The sequence below is a fragment of the Heterodontus francisci genome, chromosome 28 (assembly GCF_036365525.1).
Source record: "Heterodontus francisci isolate sHetFra1 chromosome 28, sHetFra1.hap1, whole genome shotgun sequence".
NCBI classification, from domain to species: domain Eukaryota; kingdom Metazoa; phylum Chordata; class Chondrichthyes; order Heterodontiformes; family Heterodontidae; genus Heterodontus; species Heterodontus francisci.
Genome location: NC_090398.1, coordinates 11,566,297 through 11,587,556, shown reverse-complemented (window position 1 = coordinate 11,587,556; position 21,260 = coordinate 11,566,297). Strand labels below are relative to the sequence as shown.

At 43.5% G+C, this 21,260-nt stretch overlaps 1 protein-coding gene across 1 annotated transcript; it reads right to left on the bottom strand.

Annotated features, from left to right (window-relative positions):
- Window positions 1–8,593: 8,593 nt before the first annotated feature.
- Window positions 8,594–19,051, bottom strand: LOC137385211 (probable G-protein coupled receptor 139). The gene is made up of 2 exons (XM_068060200.1): window positions 18,982–19,051; window positions 8,594–9,507 (listed from the first exon to the last, which is right to left on the bottom strand). The coding sequence occupies exons 1-2, from the start codon at window positions 19,049–19,051 to the stop codon at window positions 8,594–8,596; spliced, it is 984 nt and encodes a 327-aa protein (XP_067916301.1).
- Between the last annotated feature and the right edge of the window lie 2,209 nt (window positions 19,052–21,260).

Below are 21,260 nucleotides of genomic sequence, written 5' to 3'. Positions count from 1 at the left end.
AGGGAGCTGATGATGCTAGTTGGGCGTATACAGGAGCTGTGGATATTACATAGGGAGCGGGGATAGCTTTGGATATTATGTGGAGATGGAGAGCAGCTGAACATGCTAGTGATGTTGCGAGGAAGCTAAGGATATTTATGGTGTTGGGGAAGATCAGAGCATGCCAGGTTGGTTGGGGCGGAGCTGATGATATTGGATGGGGGGTGCGTGGGGGGAAGCTGTGCATCCTGGGAGGGAGCATGGAAGCACTGACGATATTATGTGTGGTGTGCAGAAGCAGAAAATTTCAGTAGCAGCTTGTGAGACTCTGAGGATATTACGAGAACGTGGGGAGGTGATGAGGGTGGTATGTGATGGTGAGAAATTAAGAATATTAGGTCTGGTGGGGAGCAGCTGAGCATTTTAGGTGGACTGGAGAGGAGCTAAACGTGATATGGAAGGGAGAATCTGAGGATATTCGGTGTGGTGATCTTCCACTGGTGATATTATGTGTACACTAACACAAGAAATAGAAGCAGAAGTAGACCATATGGCCCATCGAGCCTGCTCCACCATTCAATACGGTCATTGCTGATCTTAGGCATCAATGCTCCTTTCCTGCCCACTCTCCATATCCCTTGATTCCATTTCTGAACAAAAGTCTATCTATCCCAGCCTTAAATATAGTCAATGATGAAACATACACAACCCTCTGGAGCAGAGAATTCCAAAGGTTCACAACCTTTGAGTGTAGCAATTTCTCCTCATCTCAGTCTTGAATGTTTGGTCCCTTATCCTGAGGCTGTGCCCCACATTCTAGATTCGCCAACCAGCGCTAATAGTCTGTCATCTTCTACCCTATCAAGCCATTTCAGAATTTTGTATGGCTCACTTACATCGCCCCTCATTCTTATAAACTCCAGAGAATAAAGGCCCAATTTACTGAGCCTCTCATGAAAGAACAACGCCCTCATCCCAGGGACAAATTTGGTAAATCTACGCTGCACCACTACCAGTGCAAATATACTCTTTCTTAAATGTGCAAATATTTGGTGGTGATGGTGAGGAACTGAAATATTCGCAGGGATTTTGCGTATCACCCAACCTGGGAGCAAGCTGGAGGTGGCTGAGGTGTAAAATTTAGTTCGAAGCAGATGGTGCCATTCTCATCGTATACCCACCCCCACTACCATTTTACCAGGTGCGGGAAGTGGAGAACGGCCTGCCCACCCCACGCCAATTGAGCTCTTTAAGTGACCACCTAATTGCCACTTAAGGCCTTCCTCTTGCCACTGCTCATAGCGGCACTTTGAGGACTGAAGAGATGCCAGCCATCAGGGACAGAAATCCTTACTGAGGCCAATTAAGGGCCTGGGCCACATAAAATTGCTGCGTGGCTTCCAGGTCCGCAAAGGTCAGCAGGTGGGCGGGTGTCCGCCACAACATGATATTCTTGCCGTTCGGTGTGAGTGGGCAGGCGCTGACAATATTATGTGGAGCCAGGAGGATTTGAGGACATTAGCTAAGATGGGGAAGAGGTAGGGGTGGCTCAACCTCGGAAGCATTATCGTAACTGTTTTCTGCTCCTTCACAAATGCCTTCACATTCATCCTAAAGTGTGGAGCCCCGAAATGCACCCAGTACTCCAGGTCAGGCTGAACCATTGTTTTATGATGGTTGACCACAACATACTTGCTTTTGCGTTTTCTGTCTCGATTTATAAAGCCCAGCATCTCGTATGCCTTGGGTGCACAGGATATAAGTTCAACATTTGCAGATGACCCAAGTTTTGGAAGTGTTGTGAACTGCGAGGAGAGCAATCATAGACTTTAAGAGGACATAGATAGGCTAGTGGAATGGGCGCAAACGTGGCAGGTTAAATGTAATGCAGAGAAATGTGAAGTGATATATTTTAGTAGGAAGAGCGAGGAGTGCCAATATAAAATAAAGGATACAAGTCTAAAGTGGGTGCAGAAGCAGAGGAAGCCGGGGATATATGTGCGCAAATCATTGAATGTGGCGCAAGCAGCCAGGTTGAAAAAGTGGTTAATATATCATATGGGACATAATGAACGAAGGAAGTCTCGCTCGGAGATCTCCTGAATTCTCTGATAAGAATTTTACCTCGAGCGCTTTTCAGCAGGGCTGCAATTGATTGAAACGTTCTTTATGATGCATTCACAGCGTGAAGCAGCACTGATGTCATCAGGCTGTCTGTCAGCCAATCACATTAATCGATTTTGCAGGCAAGACGCAAAAAGCACAGAACTGAAATCATGTTTATTTTACATAGCACGTGTAAAACATTGCAATATAGGTATGGGATGAAGGTAGAAGTTAAAATATACATTTAAATAAAACATAACTATTTCAAATATTTGGCTTAATCTCCACTAATTAATCATTGAACAGCACTCCACGGTGATGGCATTGTGCTTTCAGGGCAAGTTCTGTTGTTCAACGAATTTTATTTATCGCATCGCTGTTAAAATTGCTCTTTCACCTCATTAAACAACATGTAACATATTAAAGATTCTCACATGGCGATGTGGGATCTGGAAAGTTTAAATCTTCGCTGGTTTCAGTGACTGCCACCTCCAGTAAACGCAATCGGACTTCACCGGTGGATGGGTGTCCGAATAGTGAGAGACTGAACCTGACTTTAGGAATTCTACGCAAATCTGCACATTCCCGACAACCTGAAGTAGTGGTCAGTCTCAGAGGGGTAACAATAGAATCATAGAAAAATTCTGACCTAGAAGGAGGCCACTCGGTCCAGAGTGTCCACGCCTGTTGACGAACAGCTACCCAGCCTAATCCCATCTTCCTACATTTTGTTCTTAGCCCTGCAGTTCATTGCCCTTCAGGTAGATATGCACGAGCTTTCAAAATGCGGTGAAATTTCTACCTCCACCATCATACCCGGCATTGAATTCCAGGTCCATACCATCGTCTTGGTGAAAAAAAGAACCTGTTTCACCGCCCCCCCCCCCAACCCTTCTTCCAATTACATAAATTCTGTACCCCACACAACCACTCGCCACCCACCCACCACACCACCACCACCACCACCACCACCCCCCCCCCCCCCCCCCCCCCCACCACCCGTCCCGGATATTAACGACTCTGATAAAGTAACTAGTTCGTCAAGTTTACTCCAGCTAGCTCCCTCATCACCTTTAACAGCTCAACTAACTCATTGCACAGCCTCCTGTTTTCCAAAGGAAACAACACAAGGCTATCCAATCTTTCCTCGTGGCTATAAGTTTCCAGTCAGGGCAAAGTTTAGCTCCTGCTCAGTGTAATCACATCTTCTTCTGGTGCATGTTCATGCACAGTACTATTTGGAAGGGGTTTTCCGGTTTTTGATCCGGCAACTGTGAAGCAACGGAGATATAATTCCAAGTCATGATGGTGCGTGGTTTGGAGGGAGTCTAGCTGTTGGTGCTGTTCCTATGTGTCTGCTGCCCCTTTTCTTCTCGGTGGTAGTAATCGCAGGTTTGGAAGGTGATGTCCGAGGAAGCTTGGCGAGTTGCTGCAGTGCATCTTGTATATGGTACATACTGATCCAACTGTGCATCGGTGGTGGAGGGATTAATGTTTATGATGGTGGATGGAGTGCCGATCAAGAGGGCTGCTTTGTTCTAGATGGGGTCGAGATTCAGGACTGTTGTTGAAGCTGCACTCAATAATGCAAGTGTAGAGTATTCCATCACATTCCTGACCTGCCTTGTCGATGGTGGACAGGCTTTGGGGAGTCAGCATGTGAGTTACCTGCCGTGGAATGGCCAGCCTCTGACCTTTATGTACTTATATAACATCATTGTACTTTCCTTCATTTTACCTACCAGCATTTGCTCGTTCCCTTTTATTGCTTTCCCAATTTTCCTTTTAATTTCAATCCTACGCCTTCCTTACTGTTCGGGGTTTTCTGATGTATTTCACGCTTGGTGTCTGATATAAGCTTGCATTTTTGCATTGTTTAACCCTCTATGCACATTGTAGTTCTGGGTGCTCTAGATTTGTCAGGGTCACCCTTTCACTTTATTGGAGAATGTCTTCCCTGAACCTGTTGAAACACATCCTTAAAGTAACAGTTTCCAGTCCACTTTTTATAAATCGTTTCTCAGCCTGGTAAAAATAGCCTTCACTCTGTTTAGAAACTTTATTCCTTATTTGTATCTTTGTTGTTTTCCATAAATATGTTCAATCTGAACAAATTATAGTCACTACCACAGATGTACTTTCTCACTGATACCCCTTCGAACTTCTCAGCTCCGTTTCCGAATACTCTGTTCAGAATTTCCTGCTTCCTCTTGTTGGGCATTCCACATATTGGTTACTAAAGTTCTATTGAATGCAGTTTAGCAATTCTATACCCTCAGAACCCCTTATTCTTACCATAGCCCAGTTAACATGAGGGTAATTTAAATTACCCACTGTTGTTGCCTTACTTGTTTTCTGCATTTGTCAGAAACGTGCATACAACGATGCTCTTTTATCTCCCACGGAGGTCTATAGTACACGCCCAGCAGTGTGGTGGCCCCTTTTGTGTTCCTGTCAATTCTATATTGCCTCAGTTGACAATCCCTCTAATATATCTCTTATCAAGGGTATAATTGTTTCTTTAAGCAATATTGCCAACCCATCTCCCTACTTATTCCCATCTCTATCTCGTCTAAAACCCTGTAACAAGGATATTCAGCTGCCATTTCTGACCCTCTCTATGCTATTCAGTAAGAGCGAAAAATTATACTCCCGTGCAACAATGTTTCCTCAGCTCATCTGCCTTATTCACTACTCTCCTTGAACTTAGGTATATAACATTTAGCACAACTAGACCCCATTTTTTTCTGTTTTACAATTTTTATTTGCTCTGCCTTAAAGCATTTTTTTTGTTATTTTTCTCCCTTCCATTTCCTGCTCTGCTTTTATCCCTTCTGAATCTATTGTCAGTTTTCCCTCCTCCTGCCAAGCTTGTTTCAACCTTTTCCAAAACCACAAGCAAACTTGTCAGCGATTATATTTGTCCTGGTCCTACAATATCTACATCGCTGCTGCATTCTCTTTCGAGACCTCCAGATTTTTATACGTATTTCTCCATCTCTATCTCTGCCCTTCTTGGTATTTCTGCTCTTTGTTCTTAGTTTCTCTCACTGGTTTCTGATTCCCTGCCTCTCTTTCATTCTCCATTTGTGTTTCTCTCTCTCCCTCACTCTGTTCTGTCTTAATCCTTGGATGTCTGTTTTCTGGGATGGATTTGACCTCGCTGCTATGGTGTTATACAGGGTGAGTGTGAACTGGGATCCTGCTTTCCATCTCTCGTGAATTTTTCTCCCATTGAGGTAAAAACAAGGGGGTGATGCTGAACAGCGGGCGATTCACAAACGCCTCCTCCCCCCGCCCCTGCCCGGTTTACACTATTGGCACTAAGTCCAAGTCCAGCCCATTGTTTCTTTGCCTTTCTGTGTATCTGCACCCCAACTGTCATTGAGTTATAGACAGCACAGAAACAGGACCTTTGGCCCATCTTGTCCATGCCAGCCATCAAGCACCTAGATATTCTAATCCCAGAATAATTTCCAACACTTAGCCCGTAGCCTTGTATGCTATGGCGTTTTTGCCTGTCCCTGCCTGTTTTATTGTGGCTTAATGGGGGAAGGGACAGATCAGCCATGATCTAACATTGGTGGGACAGGCTCAAAGGGCTGAATGGCCTCCTCTTGCCCCTGTGCCAACCAGTGTGTGTGTGTGTGCGTGCACCTCAGTCTGATTCCCTGATGCTGAGGAGGGTGATGGGAAGAACAGGTGAAACACCTTTCTGCAGGGAGGGATGTGTCTGGCACTGGGATCTTCCTGTGCATTAAAGGCTCAGAGTGCCAGTTAGCCTTTGCGGGTTCTTCCTCTATGCCTGGCCCTGTGTTTATCCGGACAGTAGTTAAAAGTGCTGGGGGTCTGGAAGCCATTTGCTACAATTCCAGTGGCTTATCCAAACCACAATTAAAATGAATTAAAGACTGTCGGGAGATGCAGGCACGACCAGGAAAGTGACGGAGGTTGGAATTGCACAGGGGGCTGTTCATTGGGATGGGATTTACACAGGGTGGGCTGTTCACAGGGGAGATGATACAGAGTGGGAAATAGTTAGGGGGAGGTGCTTTTGTAGGGCATGGGGATAGTTAAAAAGGGAAGGATCGTTACAGTGAGGGCAGGGAAAAATTAGAGGGCAATATTCAGAGAGGGAATTAGTTATGTTTGCAATAGGAGGGGGGAGTGTTCTCCAGTTTTAAAATTGGAGGGGTGGATTCTCTACGTTTAAATTGGGAAGGGGAGGAAGGAGCCGAAGGTTTAAAATGGGAGGGTGGGGGAGAAATCACAAGTACGAATATTTTTTGGGGGGAGGGGAATTCTCCAATCTGTTCATGGTAGGTTTAGTTTTGCGACTGTTCACTGGGAGGGTTTGGAGGGAGGGATGGTAATTAGACAGGTGCCTGTTCACAGCAGGGATATTACATGGAGGTGTGTTCCAAGGGGGGGGCGGGTGTTAATTACATGGGGGTCTGTTCCCCCTGCGGTTACATGGGACGATGATGTGGGAAGGGGATGAGGTGTTGGGGCTAATGGAGGCGTAGGTGAGGGTGTCGTGGAGGGAATGGTCCCTTCAGAATGCTGACAGGGAAGGAAGGGGAAGTTGCGTTTGGTGGTGGCTTCAAGCTGGAGGTGACGGAAATGGCGGAGGATGATCGTCCGAATGTGGAGACTGGTGGGGTGCAAAGTGAGGACAAGGGGAGCCTTGTTGCAGTTCTGCGAGGTACAGGAAGGTCTGAGGACTGAAGTGCAGGCAGTGGGCGAGACACAGTTGAAGGCACTGTCAACCACAGTGAGAGGGGATCTGCAGTTGAGGAAAAAGGAAGAGATATCAGGAGTAAAATTCTGATTTTTAAAATTCTGATTTTGAAAATGGTAAAATTCAGCCCTTATACCAATATGGCCGATTCGTACAATCATTGAGAACTCTTTAGCAATCTCTTGAGCTCAATTATTGCACGTCCTTGAGGATCCTAGCGCATTGTAGAAAGGCAAGGTAAGAACTTCCACCTAAAATTATGCCTCCCCTTCTGTGCCCAAGTGTTGGAGTCGGGAAATTCTCGCATTCGACAGAAAATAACGGCATTACAAATAAGATGAAAGACAGCGTGATAAAATTGCAAAAAACGATTGCGCAAAAAAAACACAAGAAACCGGTCGAGTCAATCAATTTTGAAGAAAATTTAAATCAGTAGAGCAGCCAATATATCCGATGCTGATCAATCACAGAAAGCATGAAAAGATGTACTGCCCGGGAGTGTGGTGGAGGTAGATTCAATCGAGGCAATCAAGAGGCAATTAGATGGTTATCTGAAAATGAAGCATGTTGGAGGTGACAGGGAGAAGGTGAGGGAGTGGCACCAGGTATTCAGAGAGCTAACAGAAACACGATGGGCCAAATGGCCTCCTTGTGTACTGCAGAAATTCTGTGATCCGGTGATTCTATGATACAATGCGCACTGCAATGGTCCTGTTCAATATTTAACCGGGTTAAACAAGTCGCAGATGAAATCGAACCTCGACAGCTTCCAATCTGCATCCAATCCACGGTAGTTCAAATTGGAAAGCAGTTTCATCTCAGGCACAAGTGGAGCTCAGTTGGCTCAAGTTTCTATCAGATGCCTTCAAATGCAGGTCCCCAGTGGAACCGGCGGAGCCCTGATTCCACAGCCTTGCAATGGACATTGCCGTATATCACCAGTCAAGATAGACTGATGCATGTAAATGTCTGTGCGCCAAGACAACACATCACAATTATATTTTGCATATTGTTGAATCAAATGCTCCTACTACTTATTTCTATTTTTAGACATTCTGGCACACATTTGCCTGTTTAACTGGGTCACTGATTCTGATTATTTGCAACAGATTCCCTATAATATCTTCTTCAACAGCAAATAACACATAATAGCATTTTAAAATCGAGGGACAATCTTCAAAATTTCTAATTAATAGAGACGTCAGAGAAAAGCAGATCAAACGAGGCAATGTAACATCGCGTTTAATAAAATAGTGTAACAGTGAAACAATGCATAGAAGACAGCAGAACCCCTCTTCCTTACTAGGAGAGGGATTAAATAACCGTTTCAGCTGAAATCAACCCTTGCTACAGTTGAAGCAAACCTGCGAGAAATATACAGTACCAGGAGTTCCAAATGACCGAATCCTACACTAAAACTGATAGTCTTTACGTCCAATTTCACGGTAGAACTGAATGATAGTTGCACAGTATCATGCAGTAAGCTCTCTTATCAAAAAATCTACGCTATTAATTAAGTTCACGTCACCACTGACATCATTCTTTCTTTAATCGGAATGTACTTATTTGGCAGGAGTCCTTAGCCATCGAACTGTGGAAACCCACAGTCAATGCTGCCGTTGAATGCCACAAAGGGTGCAAGTATAGTCATGTACCTGTGAGTTGTTACAAGAAGCATCTTGATACATTTGTAAGAAGAGAGAAGCTCAACTCAGCTGGAGTATGAGATAAAAGTGAATTCGATTGTTCCAAGGGGAACTCTATCTCTTATTTCTTCCATTTTTTAGCAAATCTTAATATTAATATCCTGGGAGATTGCAGTATCTTCTTCAGCTCTTTCCTGAATTTCCTCTGGGTCACTGCATAAATACACGTGTTTGGACAGGAATTTAAAAGTTTCAGCATAGCTCCGGTTTCTGAAGCAATATACCGAGCGTTTTTGTGGTCACGTTGGGAATCATTGATGTTTGCCAGTCCAGTAATTGAAACAGTAAGGGCAGCTGTCAGCCACAACAATATAAAGCTCGCCGATATAGTGAAGAGTAAAATGATGGATTTCCTTCGTTTCTGTATTTCTGGATCGCACTGATTATCACTCTTGTGGCCTCGGAGTCCCCTACGGGCTTTGCTGGCCACTACAATATGTCTGATTGTCAAACTATTAAACAAGAAAATTGAGGTAAAAGGAACCCAAACGATCCAAGCTAGGTGAAACCAGAGGTGCGCTGCACCAAGAGGTGAGGAAAAATAAGCTGCACTTTGAAGGCAGCCCCACTGCACCTTATTAATTATTTGCTGAGGTTCAAATGCAAAGAAGAAGGGGATGTTCTGGAAGAAGATCAGAACAGAGAATGTTGTTATTACAGCAGCCGCTGTTCTCTCAGTGCAATACCTTGTTTTCAGCTTCTGGCAGCAAATAGCGACAAATCTATCAAATGTGAAGGAGACAGTGAACCAAACAGACAAATCGAGGGTGACAACAGTCATATATAGAATGAACTGACACACGGGAGTGTGGGACAGAAATGAAAATGGAAAGTGATAACTGAAAATATAATACAATATTACATTGATCATCATGACCAGTAGATCCGCTGTTGCCATGGCCGTTATATAGATAGAGATACACTTGGAAAGGCTGCAATTTCCTCGGGACAGAATAACAATTGTCAGCAAATTCGCTGTATGAAAGAAAGAGAAGAGAAATTATGTTCCAGAGATTGAAATATATGTGAAGATTACTTCTGAGAGTAGTTTAGCCCATTCAGTGTGATTATCAACATGGAAGAGTGTGACAACAGGATATGTTACGATGACATTCCCTGGGAAATCCACACGCACGTTGTAATGAGCAGTTTCACAGTTCACTCTGCAAGTGGTGGCAAAATGTGCAGGCATGAGGCATAAACAGCTGATTCTGGTAAACACCGACTATGTAATGTTATCATTTCTACAACACAGTACCTAATCCAACATGCGTATTGGGAATCAGTTAACACTATTTAACGGCAAATTCATAATCCACAATGGTGTTTCAATGGCCAGCATAGTGGTTTGTGACATCAAGTTCAGTTAATTAAAGAAATCGGGTATTTTCTTTGAAAAAAAAACTAATATCAGTAACGTTGTAAACGAAGATAACAGATTGTTCTGAATAACTGAACTCGAGTCATGGAGTTATACAGCACAGAAACTGAACCTTCGGCCCATCGTGTCTGTGCTGACCATCAAGCCCCTATCTATTCTAATCCGATTTTCCAGCACTTGGCCCGTAGCCTTGTATGCTATGGCGTTTTAAATGCTCATGTAAATACTTCTTAAATGTTGTGAGGGTTCCTGCCTCTACCAGTCCTTCAGGCAGTGTGTTCCACATTCCAACCAGCCTCTGAGCGATTTTTACCCCTCAAATCCCCTCTAAACCTCCTGCCCCTTACGTTAAATCTTTGCCCCCTGGTTACTGACACATCCGCTAAGGGAAAAACTATGTTCCTATCTCGTCTATCTACAAAAAATGTGTCTGAACCCCTGCTATCGCTTCCCTTGCCTCACATAACAGCCTGGGATTCACTTCTTCTGGGCCTGGGGAGTTATCCAATTTTAAGCCCGATAAAACCGCTAATACCTCCTCCCTTTCAATGTTAATTTGTTCAAGTATATCACAATCCCCCTCCCTGATCTCTACACCAACATTTTCCTTCTCCAAAGTGAACACAGATGAAAAGCAATCATTTAAAACCTCACCTAGGTCCTACGGCTCTACACACAGATTGCCACTTTGGTCCTTTTTCCCTTGGTTATACTCTTGGCCCTTAATATACTTACAAAACGCCTCGAGACTTTCATTTATCTTGCCCACCAGTGCGTTTGCATGCTCCCTCTTCGCTCCCATAAGTGCTTTTCTTAAGCACCCCCGACACTCCTCCTGGGCCTCCGCTGTTTTCAGCGCTCTGAATCTGTCACAAACCTCTTTTTTTACTTTATCCAATCCTCTATATCCCTTGACATCCTGGGTTCCCTGGACTTGTTGGTCCTACCTTTACAGGTACATGTTGGCCCTGAACTCTCACTATTTCCTTTTAGGATGACTCCCACCGGTCTGATGTAGATTTTCCTACAAGTAGCTGCTCCCAGTCCACTTTGGCCAGATCTTGTTTTATCAAATTGAAATTGGTCTTCCCCCAATTCAGTACCTTTATTTATGGTCCATCTTTGTCCTTTTCCATAACTTCCTTAATTCTTACAGCGTTCTGGTCACTATCCCCGAAATTCTCCCCCACTGACACTTCTACCACTTGTCCGGCTTCATTCCCTAGGATTAGGTCCAGTGCCACCCCTTCTTTTGCAGGAGTTTCTACGTGCTCTCCTGGATGTACTTTAAGAATTCTGCACCCTTTAAGCCTTTTGCACTAAGACTATCCCTGTTAATATTGGGGAAGTTGAAATCCCCTATAATTATTACCCGATTATTTTTACACCTCTCTGAGATTTCCTTACAAATCTGCTCTTCTATCTGTCCCTGGCTATTTGGAGGACTGTAGTATACTTCCAGCCAAGTGATTGCCCCCTTTTTGTTTTTAAGTTCTACCCATATAGCCTCATTTGAAGGACCTTGTAAGATATCATCGCTCCTCACTGCAATAATTGACTACTTGATCAAGAGTGCAATGCCACCTCCTCTCTTACAACCTCCCCCCCGCAGCCCCCCCCCCCCCCCCCCCCTGCACCCCCCGTCACTCCTGAATATTCTATACCCTGGAATATTGAGCTGACAGTCCTGCCCTTGCCTCATCCATATCTCTGTGATAGCAATAATACCATATTCCCATGTGTTACTCAACGCCCTCAATTAATCTGCCTTACTTCTAAGACTCCTTGCGTTAAAATAGATGCATTATTCGCTTCTGCCTTAACAGATCTATATTTGCTCCACCTTCCACACTGACTTAATTTCTCTTCAATATTTGGCTGTGCATCACCTCCTACTGTACCTCCACTCTGTATCCCATTCCCCTTGCCAAATTGGTTTAACCCCGCCCCCTCACCCCCAACAGCACAAGCAAACCTTCCAGTAAGGAAGCTGGTCCAGTTCCAGTTCAAGTGCAACCTGTCCAACTTGTGCAGGTCCCACCTTCGCCAGAAACAGACTCTGTGATCCAAGGAACTAAAGCCCTCCCGCCTGCACCATCTCTTCAGCCACTCATTCATCTGCTCTATCCTCCTATTCCTATACTCACTAGCATGTGGCACTGGGAATAATCCAGAGATTACAACCTCTGAGGTCCTAATTTTAATCTACTACCTAACTCCCTAAATTCCTGCTGCAAGACCTCATCCCTCTTTCTACCTATTTCGTTGGTACCAGTGTAAAGTTTGACCTCTGATTGTTCACCCTCCCCATTCAGAGTGTCCTGCAGCCAGTCCGTGACATCGTTGACCCGAGCACCAGGGAGGCAACATAACATCCTGGAGTCTCGTTTGCGGCCACAGAAACATCTATCTGTACCCCTTACGATAGAATCCCTTATCACTATAGCTGTCCCACTCCTTTTCCTCCCCTGCTGTGCAGCTGATCCACCGTGGTGCCATAGACTTGGCTCTTGTGACATTCCCTTGAAAAGCTATCTCCCACAAGAATAACCAAAGTGGAAAATCTGTTAGAGAGGGATATGGACCCAGGGGACTCCTGCACTTCCTGCCTAGGTCTTCTACTCTGCCTGGTGGTCAACCATTCCCTTTCTGCCTGAGCAGTCTTTACCTGCGGTGTGACCACCTCCTGGTATGCGCTAGCCACGATGACCCCAGCCTCACAGATGCTCCACAGTGTCCCCAGCCGCTGCTCCAGATCCGCAAACGCGGATTTCGAATATATGCAGTTGGAAGCACTTCCTGTACACGTGTTCTCCCTGGACACTGGAAGTATTCCTGACTTCCCACATTGCACAGGAGGAGCACTGCACGCTGCCAAGCTGCCCTGCCTTGACTTACCCTTAATTAATTCCCTTAAATTACTCAAAAAATTTAGATTATTTGCACTAGGGACCTTGATTCCTTAAAAAGAAACACAACTTATTATGTAAAAAAATAATAATTGCTAGTAATTATTAATAACTTACACTATTGTTTTTTCAAAAAAGCACGCTTTAGTATTACGAAACTTAACACTTATAAGGTAGTTTTTGAGATTTTTTTGAAGAAATTTCTCTCCCCTGACTTTTTAAGCTATTTACAGGCACTAACAGTTGTTACTTACCCAACCAGTCAATTTACAAAATGTCCCATGATGTCATTGTAAGTTTTTTTTCCTCCTTTGAAACTGGTACACTAATATACTTTAGGGAAGGGAATCTGTAGTCCTTGTACCGTCTGACCTATATGTGACTTCAGAGCCTTTCGAACACATGGGATCCAGGGTGAGCTCGCAAATTGGATACAAAATTGGCTTGTTGATAGGAGTTAGAGGGTGGTAGTGGAGGGTTGTTTTTTCAGATTGGAGGCTGGTGACCAGTGGTGTGCTTCAGGGATCCGTGCTGGGCCCTCTGTTGTTTGTCAAATATATTAATAACTTGGATGTGAATGTAAGGTGCATGATTAGTAAGTTTGCAGATAACACCAAAGTTGGTTGTATAGTGGACAGTGAAGAAGGTTGTCTGAGGTTACACCAGATATAGATCAACTGGGAAAGTGGGCAAATGGAATTTAACGCAGACAAGTGCGAAGTGATGCATTTTGGGAAGTTAAACCAGGGCAGGACATATACAGTGAATGGCAGGGCCCTGGGGAGTGTTGTTGAACAGAGTGACCTTGGGGTGCAAGTACATAGTTCCCTGAAAGTGGCAACACAGGTAGTCAGGGTGGTGAAGAAGGCGTATGGCATGCTTGCCTTCATCGGCCGAGGCATTGAGTACAAGAGTTGGGACTTCATGTTACAGTTGTACATAACGTTGGTTAGACCGCATTTGGAGTACCGTGTGCAGTTCTGGTCACCGCACTACAGGAAAGATGTGATTAATCTAGGGAGGGTGCAGAAAAGATTCACAAGGATGTTGCCTGGTTTGGAGGGCTTGAGTTATAAAGAGAGATTGGATAGGCTGGGTCTGTTTTCTCTGGAGCGAAGGAGGCGAGAGGGGTATGGATAGGGTAGATATCCAGAGTCTGTTTCCCATGGTAGGGGTGACTAAAACCAAAGGGCATAGATTTAAGGTGAGAGGGAGGAGGTTTAAAAGGGATCAAAGGGGTACATTTTTCACACAAAGAACAGTGGGTATCTGGAATCAACTTCCTGAGGAGGTGCTGGAGGCAGGAACAGTAGCAACATTTAAGAGGCATCTGGACAGGTACTTGAATGAGCAAGGCATAGAGGGATATGGAATTAATGCAGGCAGGTGGGGTTAGTATAGATAGACATTATAGAACATAGAACATAGAACATAGAACATAGAACAGTACAGCACAGTACAGGCCCTTTGGCCCACGATGTCGTGCTGAACCTTTAAGCTACTCTAAGATCCAACTAACTACCTACCCTTCATTCTACTATCATCCATGTACCTATCCAAGAGTCGCTTAATTGCCCCTAATGTATCTTCTTCTACTACCACCGCTGGCAGCGCATTCCACGCACCCACCACTCTCTGTGTAAAGATTATGGTCAGCATGGACGCGGTGGGCCGAAGGGCCTGTTTCTATGCTGTACGACTCTATGTCTCTATGATTCTAATGTAGTTGACTCTTCACCACTCTCTGAATTAGCATTGGAAGTTGAATCCGTTTTTATCAATAACAATAAAAACAGATCAGCATGAAAATGAGCCTTGTATTTGAACATGAAAAACACAGACACAGGCCAGAAGAAACAGAAAATTCCTCCTCACTAACATCTGGGGAAATCAGACAAAAATTGGGAGAGGACTCATATACTAGCCAAGGAACATCCATACTCACAGAGTCTTTCCAATCAGCCAATGGACGAGACTCTTCTGTCAACATCCTACAGGTATCAGCACAGTGACTTGCAATATGTTGGGAGGAGTCCTGATAGTTCTCAACATTAAATTCAGGACCCTAGAAATTCTCAGGATCACAGAATTGTTACAGCACAGAAGGAGGTCATTCGGTCCATCGTGTCTGCACCGGCTCTCCAAAGGAGCAATTGATTCAGTTCCAATCCGCCCTCTTCTCCCTTTTCGTATAACAGGCTAAGTCCCTTTTGAATGCTTTAATTGAACCTGCCTCAACCACACTATCAGACAGTGCATTCCAGACCTTAACCACTTGCTGTGTGGAAAGGATTTTGGTCATGTTACTTGTGCTTCACTTACTAAATGATTTAAATCTTTGCCCACTCGTTCACGATACTTTCACAAGTGGGAATGGTTCCTCTCTATCTGCTCTGCCCAGACCCCTCATGATTTTGCAGACTTCTGTCAAATCACCTCACAGCCTTCTCTTCTCCAAGGGAAACAGCGCTAATTTCTCCAATCTATCTTCATAATGGAAGTTTCTTATCCCTGGCAACATTCTCGTGCATGTTTTCTGTACTCTTTCCAATGTCCTTAGGTCTTTCCGAAAGTGTGGCACCCAAAACTGGACGCAATATTCCAGCTCAGGCCGAACCCGTGCCTCACACAAGTTCAACATTACGTCCTTGCTGTTGTATTCTATATCCCTATTCATAAAATCCAGGATACTGTATGCTTTATTAACTGCACTCTCAACCTGTCCTGCCACCTTCAATGACTTATGCACATATACACCCAGGTCTCTCTGCTCCTGCACTACTTTTAGAATTGTACCATTTATCTTATATTGTCCATTCATGTTCTTCCTACCAAAACGAAACACGTCACATTTCTCTGCATTAAACTTCATCTGCCACCTGTCTGCCCGCTGCATTAACTTGTTTATGTCCTTCTGGACTTCCACACTATCCCCCTCACAGTTCAAAATGCTTCCAAGTTTCGTATCATCCGCAAACATTGAAATGATGTCCAGTATATCAAGGTGTAGGTCATTAATATGCATCAGGAAAAGCAAGGGTCTCAACATTGGCCCTGGGGAATTCCACTACAACCCTTCCAACAGCCCAAAAACATCCATTAACCATTATTTTTTGTTTCCTGTCACTCAACTAATTCCGTATCCATGTTGTTACCGTCAATTGTATTCTATGAGCTATAACCATGTTCACAAGTGTGTTGTGTGGCCGTGTATCAAACGGTTTTGAAGGTCCACGTGCACCACATCAACTGCATTTCCCTCATCAACCCTCTCTGTTAGCTATTCAAAACAGCTCCAGAAAGTTAGGTAAACATGATTCCCCCTTAGGAAATCCATGCTGGCTTTATTTAATTAATCAGCATTTGTCCACGTGACTATCAATTTTGTCACGAATTTTCATTTCTAGCGTTTTCCCAACCACTGAAGTTAAAATGACTGGTCTGTAGTTTCTCAGCTTAAATTTGCATCCTTTTTTTGTACAAGACTGTGAAATTTTCAATTTCCCATTCCTCTGGCACCACCCCCGAATCTAAGGAAAACTGAAAATTTATGGCCAGTGCCTCCACGATTTCCAACCGTGCTTCTCTCAGTATCCTAGGCTGCATCTACCCCGGTCCTGATGCGTAATCCATTTCAAGTACAGACCGTCTATCTAATATGCCCCCTTTATCAATTTTAAGCACTTCTGCTGTCTAAATTACCTCCTGTTCCACCATTCCTGGTTTGCATCTTCTTCCTAGGTAAAGACAGATGCAAAGTATTCATTTAATACCTCAGCAATGCCCTCTGCCTCCATGTGCAAATCCCCTTTATGATCACTAATTGGCCCAATCCTCCTTTCAGAAGCATTTTACTATTTATATGTCTATAGAAAACTTTTGGGTTCTCTATGATGTTAGCTTCCTGTCCCTTTTCATGCTCTTGCTTTGTTTCTCTTATTTGCTTTGTCACTTCCCCTCTGGACCTTCTTTATTCGTCCTGGTTCTCAATAGTATTTTCTACCTGGCATCTGTCATAAGCACAATCATTCTTCTTTAACTTAAACTCCTGCTCTTCTTCATCCAGTGAGCTCTGACTTTATATGACCTACCTTTCCCCTTCTAGGGAACATACCATAACGATGCCCGAACTATTTCTTCTTTGAAGGTATTCCATTGTTCAGCTACCGTTTTTCCTGACAACTTTTGACTACAATTTATTCATCCCACGTCCATTCTTACCTCATTGAAGTTGGCTTTCTTCCAGTTAATTATTCTAATTCTGGATTTTCTTTGTCCTTTTCCATCGTTAGCCTAAACTACATGGTGCAATGATGGCTGTCCCCTTAATGATCTACTACAGATACTTGATCCACTTTGTGCACCTCAGTCCCAAGAACCAGGTCCAGCAGTGCCTCCTTTCTTATTGGACTAGAAACATACTGCTGTGGAACATTTACCTGAACAGACTGTAGGAACAGTTACCCCTCACTGCCCTTTACACTACTATTATCCAAGTCTGTGTTTGGACAATTACTGTCCCCCATTATAACCACCATATAATTTTTGTGCCTCTCTAATTTCCTTGCAAAGTTGTTCCTCCACGTCCTTCCCACTAGTTGGCTACTGAGAGACGATACTGAGCAATATAACTGCACGTTTGTTTTTGTTCCTTAGCTCTAGCCAAATTGATTCTGCCCTCAACCCCTCTGAGAAATCATTTTCACCTGCATTGCAATTGTCTCCTTAATCAATGCCACCACCTCTCGCCCTTTTTACCATTTCTATCTTTCCTGCACACCTTGTATCCAGAAATATTTAACACACAGTCATGCCCTTGTCTACAGCCATAACAACATATTTCCACATGGTAATCTGTGCCGCTACTTCACCAATCTTATTAACCACATGCCCTGTATTCACATGCATGCCCATTAACCATGATTTAGACTTTATTACTTTCTCCCTCACTCTGACCCCACCTCATAACTTACTATTCCCTAGTCCAGTTCTATCTATCTCTCAGTATTCAGTTGTGCACCTTGACATTCTTCTCTGCTTTTTCCTCCTGGTTCCCACACCCCTGACAAGTTGCCAGTTTTGCCTTACTAGAATATGAGCTCCCTATCAGGTTCCCACCCCACTGCCAATCTAGTTTGAACCCTCCCCAACTGTACAGCAATACTTCCTGCGAGGTTATTAGTCTCAGTCCTGCTACGATGCAACCCGTCCATCTTGTACAGGTCCCACCTGCTCCTGAACAGGCCCTAAAGCCTCCAAAATCTGCTGCCCTTCCTCCTGCACTAGTCCTCCAACCATGTGTTTAATCGCTCAATTCTCCTCTTCCTTTGCTTACTCGCATGTGGCACTGGGAGTAATCCTTAGATTACTGCTTTTGTGCTCCTGCTTTTTAATGCACTTCCCAGCTCTCTAAAATCTTCTTTGAGGACCTCATCCCATTCCTACATATGTCGTTGATAACAACGTGGATCATGGCCTCTGGATGTTCACTCTCCCCCGGAAGAATATCCTCTAGCTGCTCTGTGACATCCTTGACCCTGGTACAAGGGTGGCAACATACCATTCTGGAGCCAAGTATGTTGCTCAGAAACACCTGTCCATTCACTTAACTAATGAATCCCCTCTCACGATTGCTCTTCCACTCTTCTTCCTTCCCTGCTGTGCAGCTGAGCCACTTGTGGTGCCACAAACCTGGCTCTGACTGCATTCACCAGAGGAACCAACATCCTTACCAGTATTCTGAATGGAAAACCGATTAGCGAGCAGATCAACTCAGGTGACTGCTACACTTTCTCCTTTACATTGTTAAGAAAGTAAATTCCAGTTAAATGCTAACTGCAGACCAGATTTAAAGAAAAATATTGACACTTACAAATCCCCACTCACCAAACTCATATTTCCAAGCTCTGCTTACATTCTGCACTCCAACGCATCTTTTCAAACATGGGAAACAAAACGACCTCCTGATTACCACTAACTGCCCTCCTCAGCTCATGAATCAGCGCTCCTCATTACTGTCCAGCACAAAGAAGAATCACTATGGGCAGAAAACAAGGTAACACCTTCTCAAGTGCAATTCGGGCTGGAAAATATTCATTTCCAATGACAGAAAAATCCAATGATAGAATACAATAATTAGAAGAGTTTGCCATGTCTCACCAGGGACACTGATGGCTGCAAGAATCGGATAGTAAATCTCTTTTATCAGTAGAATAGTTACTTGTCCCATTTTCAGAGAAAATCAATGAATTCTGCACGAGCTGAAAGACTCTTACTGGCGTATAGCTCAGGCAATTGAAGGGAACCTCTACTTATACCTGAATACATCCCCGAGGGAGTCAATCAGGTTACATCTTAATTGGCATTAATTACAGTCATTTAAATAGAATTTGTTTTTTTTCTGATACATCAAATTAAGAATAACCTGTTGTATTGTTATTCGCTGGTATAGAAATTCATATACAATTTCAAAATGGTTAATACATAGGCATGAAATATTCCGGTCGTAGCAATCAGCTATTTTCTTACAGAAGCAGTGAGAACAGCCTTATCTTAACTAAATGGCTACCCAGTCGTTGATTCAGTCATAGTGTTCCAAATCGTCCATATCAGGCATTGAATCAAAGCCTGAATAATGGTGATAACCCCAGTCCTGCAGCATTAGTGCAGGCCATGCTCTCCAGTACATGTTATTATTTGCATATTAATTGTGTTTAGTTATATGCAGATGGTCCCTACTGGGTTTTGACTTGATCACATATGAGAGACACATTAAAAATGTGGTGTGGATGATTTCGGAGGTGCATCTGAGTGTTGTTTAACTCTGTATATAAATGTAAGACTGAGTTAAGACTGGTTGCAGTACTAGCCTTAGCAAACTGCATTCCGTGAATATTGTATGTTCATAGAGAATGACAGACTCACGTTGAAGGTTGGAAGCAAAGAATTAAATTTAGACAGAGACAAAGTAGACATTGTGAGAAATGGCAGAAAGCAAGTGTAGGTTATAGGGGTATGATTATCATCAGATGTTCTCAGCGTCTGACCCATATGACCAGTGGAAACATTAAGTGGATATGTGGGAACGTGTTACACCCCTAACAAAAATGAAACAAAATATGGCCTTGGCATTGCCACTTCCTACCAGAAGTAAGTCATAAAAAGTACTTTGTGGGCTGGATGCCCATCAGTTGGATATTGATGAAGGTTTGGGTCTTCTGGATTTTCTATTAGAGTTCTTGGATGAAATTTAAAGACAGGTGATCCATTAAATGCCCATGAAGCATGGTCAGACTGCCACAGATTTCGGAAAACAGATGATTATTCAAAGGAGTGTTGTGGTCTTCTATTTTTTTCTCTTCAGAAATATTGTGTGTTTCTTCAAGCCTGTAACATTTCAGTGCACCTCAAAGAAGAAAGTTCCGGTGTCTCAGTCTGCCAGAGTGCATTCTGGTTGCCAAGCCACAGCAGCAAGAGAGAGGTCACGTGATTAAATGTTGCCGTTTGACTTTGAAAATTAGCTGGCACTGATTGGTTTGAGCAGAGAGAGTTCTGATGAGAATTGAACTGAAAGGGATGTGATGTTTCTCTCTCAAATTTATACAAAGCGAAGCTATGTTTTCTCTCTGAAAATTCTATCAAGCAACAATCCAAAGAAATTCCCGAAGAAAATAAGAAAAGCTGTTCTTTGTCAACTAAGTATCAGTATTGCTGTGTTCATCACTGAAGGGACAGTTTAATGCTGCAACAGCTGGACTGCTAAATTCCAATCTATGAAGGATTTTTTCCCATCAGACCACCGTGAAGACTTCAAGCGACCTTGGACTGTTTCTACATTGGAAGATTCCCATCGTCAGGAATGTAACTTGCAAAGACTTTATGTTTATTTTTTCAGTGAGCTAATTAAAAATTGAATAATTGTTAATTTTATAATATGCGAATATGGGAGTTATATTTATCAATAAGAAGCTATAAGTTATAAGGAAATATGCTGCCACATGTGGAGCGATGGGACTGAATTAATAGTGCATTGCTTCCACCGCAATCATAATTATATATTTTAATTTGGGGCTTTGTCTTACGCGGTCATAACAGGGGGAACATATTGTGGATTTCAACAGATTGTATAAAATATTAACAACGTTCACTTTAGCGATCCCGGGTTCAATACTAGCATTTAAAATGCTGTATGTTGCTGTTGTGCCACATGTGGACAGGCTCCTGGTTCTAACTGTTTGTTTCTCAGAGGGAGAGTCCCTGTTGGATCAGATGTCTGCTGCATTGATTTAAAAAGGCCTGGTTAGGAGTCATTTCCAGCAGCCTTGATTGAACAAATGGAACCTTCCACGGTGACACAAACAGTAGAGGGCTCAATGAGTGCCAGATCCAGAAGTGATCCATATACTGGACACAGACGTCAGTTCCGTTCAAGGATTACA